Source organism: Myotis yumanensis, unplaced genomic scaffold (assembly GCF_028538775.1).
Source record: "Myotis yumanensis isolate MYYU_CA2020_CCGP unplaced genomic scaffold, mMyoYum1.0.hap1 SCAF_19, whole genome shotgun sequence".
Classification (NCBI taxonomy): domain Eukaryota; kingdom Metazoa; phylum Chordata; class Mammalia; order Chiroptera; family Vespertilionidae; genus Myotis; species Myotis yumanensis.
Genome location: NW_027223770.1, coordinates 12,759,809 through 12,771,448, shown reverse-complemented (window position 1 = coordinate 12,771,448; position 11,640 = coordinate 12,759,809). Strand labels below are relative to the sequence as shown.

General features: G+C 48.2%; 1 protein-coding gene across 1 annotated transcript in view; it reads left to right on the top strand.

The window, feature by feature from the left end:
- Positions 1 to 11,640, top strand: part of PI4KA (phosphatidylinositol 4-kinase alpha) — a 96,918-nt gene that overhangs the window by 62,970 nt on the left and 22,308 nt on the right. The window contains 10 exon segments of the mRNA XM_070399853.1: positions 1,567 to 1,675; positions 2,027 to 2,163; positions 2,358 to 2,491; positions 5,267 to 5,349; positions 6,585 to 6,655; positions 6,739 to 6,863; positions 7,410 to 7,491; positions 7,738 to 7,821; positions 8,929 to 9,018; positions 9,620 to 9,739. Coding sequence (XP_070255954.1) covers positions 1,567 to 1,675; positions 2,027 to 2,163; positions 2,358 to 2,491; positions 5,267 to 5,349; positions 6,585 to 6,655; positions 6,739 to 6,863; positions 7,410 to 7,491; positions 7,738 to 7,821; positions 8,929 to 9,018; positions 9,620 to 9,739 — 1,035 coding nt within the window.

The following is an 11,640-nucleotide window of genomic DNA, read 5'->3' as shown; positions in this document are numbered from 1 at the left end:
AGACGTGTGCCCTTGACCAGAATCGAACCTGGGACCCTTCAGTCCGCAGGCCTACGCTCTATCTACTGAGTCAAACCGGCTAGGACTGTTCATTTGTTTTTAACTTTGTAATCTAAAATATTATAAGAATATTCTGAATTGTCTGGAAAACCAATTTATGACAGAGTGCTGCTCCCTGATTTCAGTACCCTTGAGTGTGTTTGGTGCTGTCACCCACAGAAGTGAGAGTGAGACTCAGGGCAATCTGCAGGTGTGCAAGGGGCCTGCAGGGGGCATCTGTGTGTTGCTTATTGTGATAAATTCTGGCATGTTAAAGGGCTGTCTGTTTTTTGAGTTCAGGACTCAAAAAATGTTGGTTGCCAGCCAGCATGGCTCAGTAGTTGAGTATCAACCTATGAACCAGGAGGTCACAGTTCGATTCCTAGTCAGGGCACATGCCCAGGTTGCGGGATCGATCTCCAGTGTGGGGCATGCAGGAGGCAGCTGATCAGTGATTCTCTCTCATCATTGATGTTTCTATATATAGCTCTCTCTCTCTCCCTTCCTCTCTGAAATAAATAATACACACACATATATATTTTAAATGTTGGTTGGAACTTGGTCAGCTTTGGCACTTACTAGTAGTAGCCCCTCATTAACTGTGCTTTCGTGGCAGTGTCCTGTGTGGCACTGGGCTTCTTAAATAGGAAGCTCCTGTTCATTGCTGCCCTCCTTTGCATTCCTCCACCTCCTCAGCCCCTTCCCAGGGTCCACCTGCACCCCTAAGTGTCTCAACTGGCTTCCCAGGGACATAGTATTCTGGTGGCTTTTGAGAAAAAGCTGTTCCTTCTCCCACACAGCATGTTACCAAGCCCTAGGCCAGCTCCTGCACCTTCCCTGAGATTGTGAAAAGAACACGTCTAGGGCAGAACTCTAAGAAGTACAGGCAACTTAAGGAAGAACATAGAAACTCCTGTCAATTCAACCATCAGAAACAATTATTAATATGCAGCTGGTATTTCCCCTTCTTTTTCTATTAATATGTGTTTATACACATATATTTTAAACCTATATCATATTACTTATACATATTACTTATACTTATCATATTATTTTTATGATAAGTATCCTCACCTGAGCCCTCGCCCCAGTTCATTGTTGCCTTCCCCTAAGTATTCCATGCCCTCCACATTCCCAGGCTTTGGGCTGATGCTGGACAGTCTGCTCTCTGTTCTCTGCTTGGCTAAGTGTACTTGCGACATTAAGACTCATGACACTTTTCCAGGAACTCCACCCACTGTGCTTGCTCACCTGCCTCCAAATTAGGCAGAAAGACATTAAAGTGCAAAAATGGTGTTTTTCACCTCCCGGTGAAAATTAGCTAATAAATGTTTGCTGAATGAATGAAGGTTAACTGAGGAACTTACCAAGTGTTGGTTACTGCTCATTGTGCCTTTTCCTATCCAGTCTAATGGACAGGTTCCTGAGGATGCTCTTGAAGAATGAATCTGTGGTTGATTTCACTTCTGTAGGTTTTAGGGTTTTTTGAGTAAATAACCTTTTCTCCCTGTCTCCTTGGCACATCAGCTTACCCGACGGTTGCCGCCCATCAAGGAAGCTAAGCCACGGTTGCAGAAGCTCTTCCGGGACTTCTGGCTCTATTCTGTTCTGATGGGATTTGCCGTGGAGGGGTCAGGTAGGGGCATGTCCACTTTTCCAGGGAAGACAGCGTGCAGAGTGAAAACAAAGGTGAGGTAGGCCTCAACCTATTTTGAATGTGCACACATTTTAAATTAGCGCAATGCAGCTGCTGCTTCCTACAAGTATTTGCAAATGTTACACCTCCCAGATGTGGTTTAGGGTCTGAGACTACCACATAGCTTAGGAAAAACTTGTGTAAGTTATCCAAAAGATTTGTATCTATGCCAAATTTTGGGGAAAACTGACTTAAACAAGGGACCCATGACTCTAGAAATTGCCAGTGTCAGCCCCACCGTAGTGCTTCATGACCAGGGCTGGCATCTCACTCCTGTGCATTCTCTTCCAGGACTCTGGCCAGAAGAATGGTACGAGGGCGTCTGTGAAATAGCCACCAAGTCCCCCCTGCTCACCTTTCCCAGCAAAGAGCCACTGCGGTCTGTCCTCCAGTATAACTCGGCCATGAAAAACGACACAGTCACCCCCGTAAGGATGCTTGCCCTCCCAAGGGCAGATGGTGCAGCACAGGGCTTTTGCTGAGCAGTCTTGAATAATTAGAGCAGGTCCTTTCATTTAACATGAAATAGCCAGAATCAGCCCCTGGGGTTTGTGTCTCCTGGGGGAGGGCTAGCTTCCCCTCCAGAGCCCACGTGAGGCCTCAAGTGTTCATTTCCCTCTAGGCTGAACTGAACGAGCTGCGCAGCACCATCATCAACCTGCTGGATCCTGCCCCCGAAGTGTCTGCCCTCATCAACAAGCTGGACTTTGCCATGTCCACCTATCTCCTGTCTGTGTACCGGCTAGAGTATATGAGGTAGACAAGCCTTCACCTCCCGCACATGTACATTTGCGCTGGTTTATGTTTTCGCACCTTCCAGGCATGGGACTTGCATGGAACTTTTTTTCAATCCCTACCAAGATATGCAAGCTTTCTTAAAAACAAACAAAACACTCCCTTTGCTTTTCTCCTTCCTGAGCACCAAACATCTAATCATTGCCCAGGTGTCTAAACTCTGGTATTATCCTTTTCCCAGAGGGAATAGGCTTCTGAGCAATCACAATAGATGCTGCAAACTCAGTCCAGTTGCCTGGGAGAGGGCCCTGTTGGAAACCAGCCCTCACCGAGACACCCATTCAGCTGGCTTCCAGGATCACAGTAGGAAATGGGAAGGTGCCTGTCCAAAATAATCCCATAGGTGGCCTGATGCTTGGGATGCATCGTAGCCACAGCGGACCTAACAGCTATAATAATTGTAATGATCTATAATTGTCATCATGACAGTGTCAGTATTAGCTTGAACTGAGTGCCTTAGTACATTTACACACTCTTCAACAAGCCTATGAGGTAGGCACTCATACCCTTTTTGCAGATTAGTTAGTTGCAGTTAAGTGAGACTAAGCAGTTAAGTTAGTTGCCCAAGGTAATAATCCCTAGTTGAGATTGAAACATATGTAGTCTCTTAAGCACTGTATCAGGTTGCCTCTCGTAAGTGAAGGCTGGAAGAAGCAGCCAGGATGCTCAGAATTCAGCTGTCTATGGCTGCCATTATGGACGCTACAGACCCACCGAGATAAGGCAGAGGCATGCTGCCCTGTAGCCAAATACACGAGCCACAGAGTGATGCACCCCTGTCACCAAAAAAGGTCGGATTACACTTAGCCTGTTTAAGTCACAGGATAGAATATCATAGAATAATGTCTTTCTCAAATGGTTTGGAAAAGAAAATATTAATTCTTAAAAGGAAAGATATTTGGAAAACACAATTATTTTAACCTTATTTGGTGCTACAAAACCTGGTAAAAAGTCACACTTGAAAGCTCAACGTGTAAAATAGATTAAGGCAGCCCGAGGACCCCATAGCAGAGCAGAATTTTTTTTTTGATATCCTCAGAAAACCGTAAGTTCACCACCACACAATCTGCCGGGAAGAGCAGAATTTAAAAACGAGTGACTCATTCTTCCCAGAGTCTCACACAGAGCTAAGGAAGTTTTGACTTGCTTTTCTTTTTTTCATTGTAATTGTTTTTTGTTTTGTTACAAAAGTAATATGAGAACATTACACAAAAACTTGGATATAAGTAGAGGGGAAAACAACCCTGATCTCACCACCATCCCCTATGTACAATAATACATTTTTAAAGAAAAACAAGTCATACCAAATGTGTGGCTACAACAGATGCTCTCAATCTCATATACCTGCTGCAGGAAGGGCTGTCTCCTGCTTCCTCACAAGTGTGCCCATGAATGGTGAGCTCAGGCTCTCTGTCAGGCTGTTGACTTGGCTGGCAGACGAAGGCTGAGGGGACCGGCCCGCAGCGGCTCCCATGAGCCCAGCTCCTGCCGTGTGCTGCCTGCCAGTCCCCAAGACCCTCTGCTAGAACAGAGAAGCAAACCTGAAGCCTTTATTCAAGAACCTGGCTCAGATTCTCAGCCACTAGTTATTGGGAGAACTAGTAAAAATGTGAGAAATTGTGTTGAAGCTGTGTGCACATGAACACTCGAAACCGCATATGCCTAAAGCCACCAAGCTTGACCCACTGAAGCATAACTGTCTAAAGGTGGGTGCCCACAGACACTGAGGAGCGCTGGCCTGTGTTTGTGCCTGCATTCTCCCTGGGGAGCCCCCCAAACTCTGAACAGCTCATCACAGGGGCCACAGTTCAAGCACATACCTTTCTTTCCTTTCTCTTTTTCCCCAAGGTTAAAGATATTTTTTATTCTAAAAACAAAAATGTTCAAGGTGCATAAAGTGAAATAGAGAATAAAAACATTGGGATAATAGAGGAGATGCTAAAGATGAAAAATACAAGCATCATTTTCCTGGCCCTGAATCCTCAGATACCTACTGTTGATAGCCTCTTACTTTCCCTTCTAGAAATCTTCTATGCATATGCAAGCATGTGTATCCTACACGTTCACCAAGTACACAGAGGCCTTTAGGAAACACATTTCCCCCACACCTTGTTCTTCTCATCTAACCATTTGTCTTGGGTATTTCTCTGTAGCGGCACATACAGAGACGCCTCTCGTTTTGGTGGCTGTGTGATGTGCCAGTGGATGGATGTACTCTGGTTTATCTGACCAGTCTCATGATGATGGACAGTCAGCCAGGGCTGTTAGGAGAATCCTCATGCATATAACCCTTAAGATCTGTCACTACTGGTGGGCTGCTGGGTGGAACAGTGTGGGAATGTTATGGTAGGTGGTGGACATCACCCTTTAGGAAGTCCATGTCAGCATTTCTCCCTCTAAATGGGGTAGCCCATCCATTCCTCACAGCCTCACCATTCCTGGGCAGTATCTAGACCAGGGGTGGGCAAACTTTTTGACTCGAGGGCCACAATGGGTTCTTAAACTGGACCGGAGGGCCGGAACAAAAGCATGGATGGAGTGTTTGTGTGAACTAATATAAATTCAAAGTAAACATCATTACATAAAAGGGTACGGTCTTTTTTTTTTTTAGTTTTATTCATTTCAAACGGGCCGGATCCGGCCCGCGGGCCGTAGTTTGCCCACGGCTGATCTAGCCTGTGACAGGGAAGGCCTGGATTTTTCAAAATTTACTCAAAGCTGTTCTCTCCTTGTTAGGGTTTTGCGCTCAACAGATCCCGACCGCTTCCAGGTCATGTTCTGCTACTTTGAGGATAAAGCTATTCAGAAAGACAAGTCTGGTAAGTTTATTATTGTGGTACTTGTGTGATGAACTGAGCTTTATAAGGTAAAAAGGGATACTACTCCCTATTTTCTGTCCGTGTGGAAAGATCAATATAAAACATATAACCTTAAAAAATACATATCTTTGTGACTCTGCCACTACTGCAAGAGGCCTAAGAGCAGAAAGAGCATCACTCTTGCCCACCATCAATGCTCAAGTGTGCTCCAGCCCCCAGATTTCAGCCCCTAATACTATCCTCTGCTCAAAGGATCCTGGGCTCCTTAGATGGTCGTTGTTGGACCAGGAGCATCTTGTTGCCAAGGAACAGTCATGCCTTTTAAAGTCCAGAGCAGAACCAATTTAAAGGGACTCCCAAAAGAAAAATTATCAAATTTGAACATGAATAAAACATTTTTATTATTTTGCTTAAAAGAAAATCACATATACTAGGGTGTGTGTGTGTGTGTGTGTGTATAAAATATTAGTTCTTCCATTAAGTATTTGTGAGATAAAGACATGCAGTTTCCATTGTAATCAGGAAAGAGCTATACCGTCTAGGGAAGAAGGTCATGCCTGGTCTCAGAGAGGGACCAGGTAGAAAGGGCAGGTGATGGACAAAGCATCCTACCAAGTAGCCAGTTAGAAATGCTCCATTAGCCAAGGGAGAGCGTGGTGTGGTCACAGCCCCTGTTCCTCACTGAGAAGGGCTCCTTGGTAGTCCTGCTGGTTATGAAGAGACCCCACTTAGGACCATAAGTGTTTCCCAGGACACTGTCAGGCCAGACCACGCCCTGATAGGATGCAAGGAGGAGGGCACTTAACTTCTGTGCTGTTTTCCTTGGTCTAATAATGAGCAAATATCAGACAGACCTAAATTGAGGACCCTCCTACACAATACCTGTGCTCTTCAGAAATGTCAAGATCATTGAGGAATCAACATAGATTGGCGGAGACCAAGGAGACACGATGAGTAAATGCCATGTGGCATCCTGGATTGGATCCTGGAACAGAAAAGGGATACATGCTAGTGGGAAAATTGGAGAAATCCATATAAAGCCTGAAGTTTAGGAAATCATATCATATCAATTTCCAATTCTTAGTTTTGACAAATGCAATGTTAATATCAGGGGAAGCTGGGTGGAGGGTGTGTGGGAACTCCTCAGTAAGTCTAAAATTATGTCCAAACAAAACATTTGACAGTAGCTGGGCTTGGTCCCTTTCTGTTGATGCTCCTGACCCTTCTTGTTTTAGGGATGATGCAGTGTGTGATCGCCGTCGCAGACAAAGTGTTTGAAGCCTTCCTAAACATGATGGCGGATAAAGTAAGCCTTGTCAGAGAGCCAGCACGTGTTTGCCGGGGGCACACGGAGGGCGCCTGCTGTACCTGTCTCTTCTGACTCTCCAGGCAAAGACCAAGGAGAATGAGGAGGAGCTGGAGCGGCACGCGCAGTTCCTCTTGGTGAACTTCAACCACATTCACAAGAGGATACGGAGGGTGGCGGACAAGTACCTGTCTGGCCTGGTGGATAAGTACGCTCATTTTCCTTTTAATGCTCTGTGTGTGTGTACACATATACCTGTGTGATCTCGATACATTATCAGTCCAGAAAAAAATGGAGTCAGAATTAAAGCTTTCAAAGCGATGCAGCCTCCCAAGAGTGCTGGCGTTTGCTGGAGTCACTAAGAGTCGCAGCTGTGCAGTCTGTCCCCTCCACCCTGGGGCCCCTCTCCAGGAGCAGACCTTGTGTCATGCAAATACTGCCATTTTCCATTTGTGCCACAATGTGAAAACATCAAGGAGCCCTGGTCATAAAAGAGAAGGTTCCCTTGGGGAGTGGGGAGTGTGGCCTGGCCACTGGGTAACCAAGACAATCGGGTTGGAAGCAGGTCACTTGGCCATGAGCAATGGGACTAGCAGGAGCCTGGGAGCTTTTCTGACTGGTGCTCTGCCTTGGAAGCCTCCTGACCTCTTACCCTCAGCTGGGCAGCCAGAAGTGGGACTCTCAGCCTCCCTTTAAGGAACGTGGGTGCCCTAGGATTTGGCTCCTGGTCCCTGAAAAGTGACTCTCGGTGCAGGTTTCCCCACTTGCTGTGGAGCGGGACGGTGCTGAAGACCATGCTGGACATCCTCCAGACCCTGTCCCTGTCGCTGAGTGCAGTAAGTGTCCCTGCCCACTATACGCTGAGCCTGATTCATGCTCCAAGTGGCTTAATGGGGGGTGGGAAGCCCAAATCCTACCCTGACCTTTCCCAGTAAGCCACAGCAAGTTTGGAAGCCTAGCACAGATGGGACGAGTTGGGGGAAGGAAGGCAAATGCTCTGCTGCCCGGCATCCCTGGAGGCACAGCTCGGCAGGGGCAGCTGGGGGAAGGCTGTTGGAAGAGGAAGTCCTTTGTGCTTTCAGGATATTCACAAGGACCAGCCTTACTACAGCATCCCCGACGCCCCCTATCGGATCACCGTTCCTGACACGTGTGAAGCCCGGGAGGTAGGCCCAGAGCGGTCCCCTTCTTAAGGGCCGTTTCACTGCCATCTTCTGTGTCTGTTAGGGCCAGCATGTTCCGCACAGCATGTCATTCAGTCTCCAGCAGTCTGAGGTGTGAGCAGTATGCGCCCTATCCCTCAGTTGCCAGGGTCGCACAGTATGAATGGGTGCCAGCTCACTCCCAGATCTGTCTGCCCCTCAGCCGTGCTGGTTCTCAGCTCTTTTCTTGGTTCAACTGCCAAACAGGTTTTCAGCTACCTGTCAGCTTACAGCATCTTAACGCTAATGAGCAAGCATGACTTTGAGACGAGCTTTACTGCTCTGAGATCTGACGTAGAGCCCTCACTGTGGCAGACTGAAGCCCAGCTCAGAGCGGTGCCACCACCATGCTGGGGCTGGTCACGTTCCAACCTCAGGGCCTCCCAGCCAAACCAGCTGCCAACAGGGACTTCCCCATGTGCGGTAGTGAGGTCCCTGTGATGGCTTTTACCTCCCTGGACCTTCCTGCTCCTTCAGTCACTAACTCAGGACTTGTGTTGCAGAGTAGCTGTGTGATGTGCTGTGAGTGTGGGCTCTGCCACACAGCCTCATGCAAGGATTACAGACCAGATGTGTTCGGGTTCCCTGTACCCAGGAGCCTTGGTGTTGGAGCACAGTCCCTCCGTTGGTTTGCTATGGCTGCCGTAACAAAGTATCACAGGCTGGGTGGCTTAAATAACAGAGGTGTACTTTCACATATTTCTGGAGGCTGAAGTTTGAGATCAAGGTGGTGGCGGTGTTGATGTCTTCTGGAGCTCTCTCCTTGGTTGGTGGATGGTTTCTTCTCCCTGCATTCTCACATGTTTGTCCCTCCGTACATGACTATGTCTTCATCTGCTCTTCTTACAAGGACACCAGTCCTGTTGGATTAGGGCCCACCCTGATCCCATTTGAATGTAATCACTTCGTTGAAGACCCTGGGTCGAGTTAGTTACGTCCTGAAGTGCTGGGGGTTAGAGCTTCCACATGGATTTGGCGGGACACAATTGGGCCATAGCTATCCACAGTGTATGGTGGGGTCCTCTGACAGCCCAGATACCCTGACCTCGGGTTGATCACACCCCTTTTCAGAGCATCGTGAAGGACTTTGCTGCACGCTGTGAAATGATCCTACAGGAGGCGATGAAGTGGGCACCTACGGTCACCAAATCCCACCTGCAGGTACTTTTTAAAAATCATCAAAAAGAAATCTTGATAAGCTCTTTCAAACCATCCAAAGAGCTTTACACAATCTCAGTACAGACAGCACTCGTGTGAACAAACCGACCAAGCATTAGTTTAGTGCCTGAGAATAATGGAAGCCTCAGAAAATGATCTGCATTGGGAGTAGGTTGTGGGGTAAGTGTGCTGTTTGGGGGTGAGGGAGGCCAGTTGATGGGATCTGTGCCTTCCTCTGTCCGCACGCCGCCCCATCAGCAGGGCTGCTCAGCAATAGAACTGCCAGACTGCCTGGGTGTGGACGGCAGGACCAGGCCCTGCAGCTGTTTCCCCAGCACTTGGCAGATAGCAAATGCTCCCAAGGAATCAGCGGTCCTCTCACATTTGCTGTGTGCCAGCCGCTCTGGGGACCAGCTTTGTCCTTGTTCACCTGGAAGCAGCAGCCAGTCAGAGGGGGGCTCTTTCTCACTCCCTGAGGGCCCCACAGCAGTCAGGAGGGGGCAGACCCAGCCCTGGAACTAGTGTTCGCTTTACTACCTCACACCTCAGTTTATCAAGTGTTGTTTTTACCTTTAAAGTAAAAGAGCATTTTTCCCTATTCCAGGAATATCTAAACAAACATCAAAACTGGGTGTCGGGGCTGTCCCAGCACACAGGGCTGGCCATGGCCACCGAGAGCATTCTTCACTTCGCCAGCTACAACAAGCAGAACACAACTCTTGGGGTATGTGAAGGGGCTCACTGCTCCCCAGGAGCCCTGTGTAAGGGAAGGACCAGTGTGGGGGAAGGGCCAACGCTGATGTGTATTTTCATGAAAGCCACCTGGGCACCCACAACTGCCTGTGTGAGGCGCTCAAAGCGTCTGTTGGTAGATCGGAATCTTGTGAGCGCTCCCCAGCTTCAGAGAACAGCTGCTCAGTCACGCAGGCATTTCCTCACTGTCTTCTGTTTTGAAAATATGGACTGATGGAGGTAAGCTTGATTCACTCATGAGGTCAGATTTGGATTTCTGCGAGTCCACATCCTTGAGGAAGGAAACTGATCTGTGGTAGACACATCAGCAACGTTTATAGTCGTGTTGACTTGCGACAACGGGCATTGGGTGCTGAATTTCAGCTTCATCTTGTTCTGCTCGAGATTAGTTCAGAGGGCAGCACATCCAGGGTAGTGCTTTCTGAAGTAAATTAGGGCCTAGGGTCAAAGTAGGGTTGAGAACGGGTGATCTGACGGTTGCATTTTGTTGTCTCCCAACCTCAGGGCCCAGCAGGGGCTCTGTGCTCCCTTGGTGCTTCTTCACTCTCTCAGGGGGATGGGGAGGATGCCTGCCTCTCCCTTAAGGATTGGGTGTGGTGGAGGTGCAGCCCCAGGGAGGGAGGCCGCAGGACTGCCCTGTGACCTCGGAGCAAGGGAGGAGCCCATTAGCAGAGCCAGAGGCCAGTGTCTGTTTACCCATGTCATCCTCGGAGCACTCACCTAAGGTCACTGTCTTTTCTCTGAAGAAAAAAGCATCTCAACACAGCAGAGGCCAGGCTGCCACCCGCAGGCCTTCCTGCTCCTGCAGGGCCCAGTGGCATTGGCTCAGCTCCCCAACCTTGGTCTCTCCACTAATCCAAGGACACAGGCAGCAGCCAGAAGCAGGGCTCACAGACTAAGAATGCATGTGACTGCCAAAACCGGTTTGGCTCAGTGGATAGAGCATTGGCCTGCGGACTGAAAGGTCCCAGGTTCGATTCCGGTCAAGGGCATGTACCTGGGTTGCGGGCACATCCCCAGTAGGAGATGTGCAGGAGGCAGCTGATCGATATTTCTCTCTCATCGATGTTTCTAACTCTCTATCTCTCTCCCTTCCTCTCTGTAAAAAAAATCAATAAAATATATTTAAAAAAAAAAAAAAAAAAGAATGCATGTGACAACTTGTAGTCTTTCTCTAGCCTCTAGCCAGCTGACTTGTAAGATATTTTGCATAAAAGACTTAAATATTATTCTTTTTTTAAAAAATATATTGTATTGATTTTTTACAGAGAGTAAGGGGAAGGGATAGAGAGAATCAGAAACATCGATGAGAGAGAAACATCGATCAGCTGCCTCCTGCACACAGCCTACTGGGTATGTGCCCACAACCAAGGTACATGCCCTTGACCAGAATCAAACCTGGGACCCTTGAGTCCGCAGGCCGACGCTCTATCCACTGAGCCAAACCAGTTAGGGCTTAAATATTATTCTTTAGAAAATTAGATTTTGATTAGGTTTTCCCTTTTCTGTTGCTAAAGACAAAAGGATACTTTTTATTGTGTTGCTGATTGTTGCTGTGCTGGAGATCCTGGCATAGGTGCCCTGCTCCATGGAAAACAAAGAAGTCTGCAGGCCCACGGCACTCCATCACACGGCAGTCAGGGAGCCGTCTCAGAGTTACAGAGAGGAGTCCCTGAGACCCGGAGTCCTAGAGGGGTGGGAGGTGGGCTAGGGCCTGAGGCTGAAGCAGAGGAAGTGGGGGGATGTTTTCCCACTCTGTGGGTTGTCTCCACTCAGTGTGCCCCTTTCCATCAGCAGCAAGTGGATGTCTCAGGGCTTTCACTGGCTCTGTTGCTGCTCTCACTTCAGGCACCTCTACCTTCTCTAAGTCAC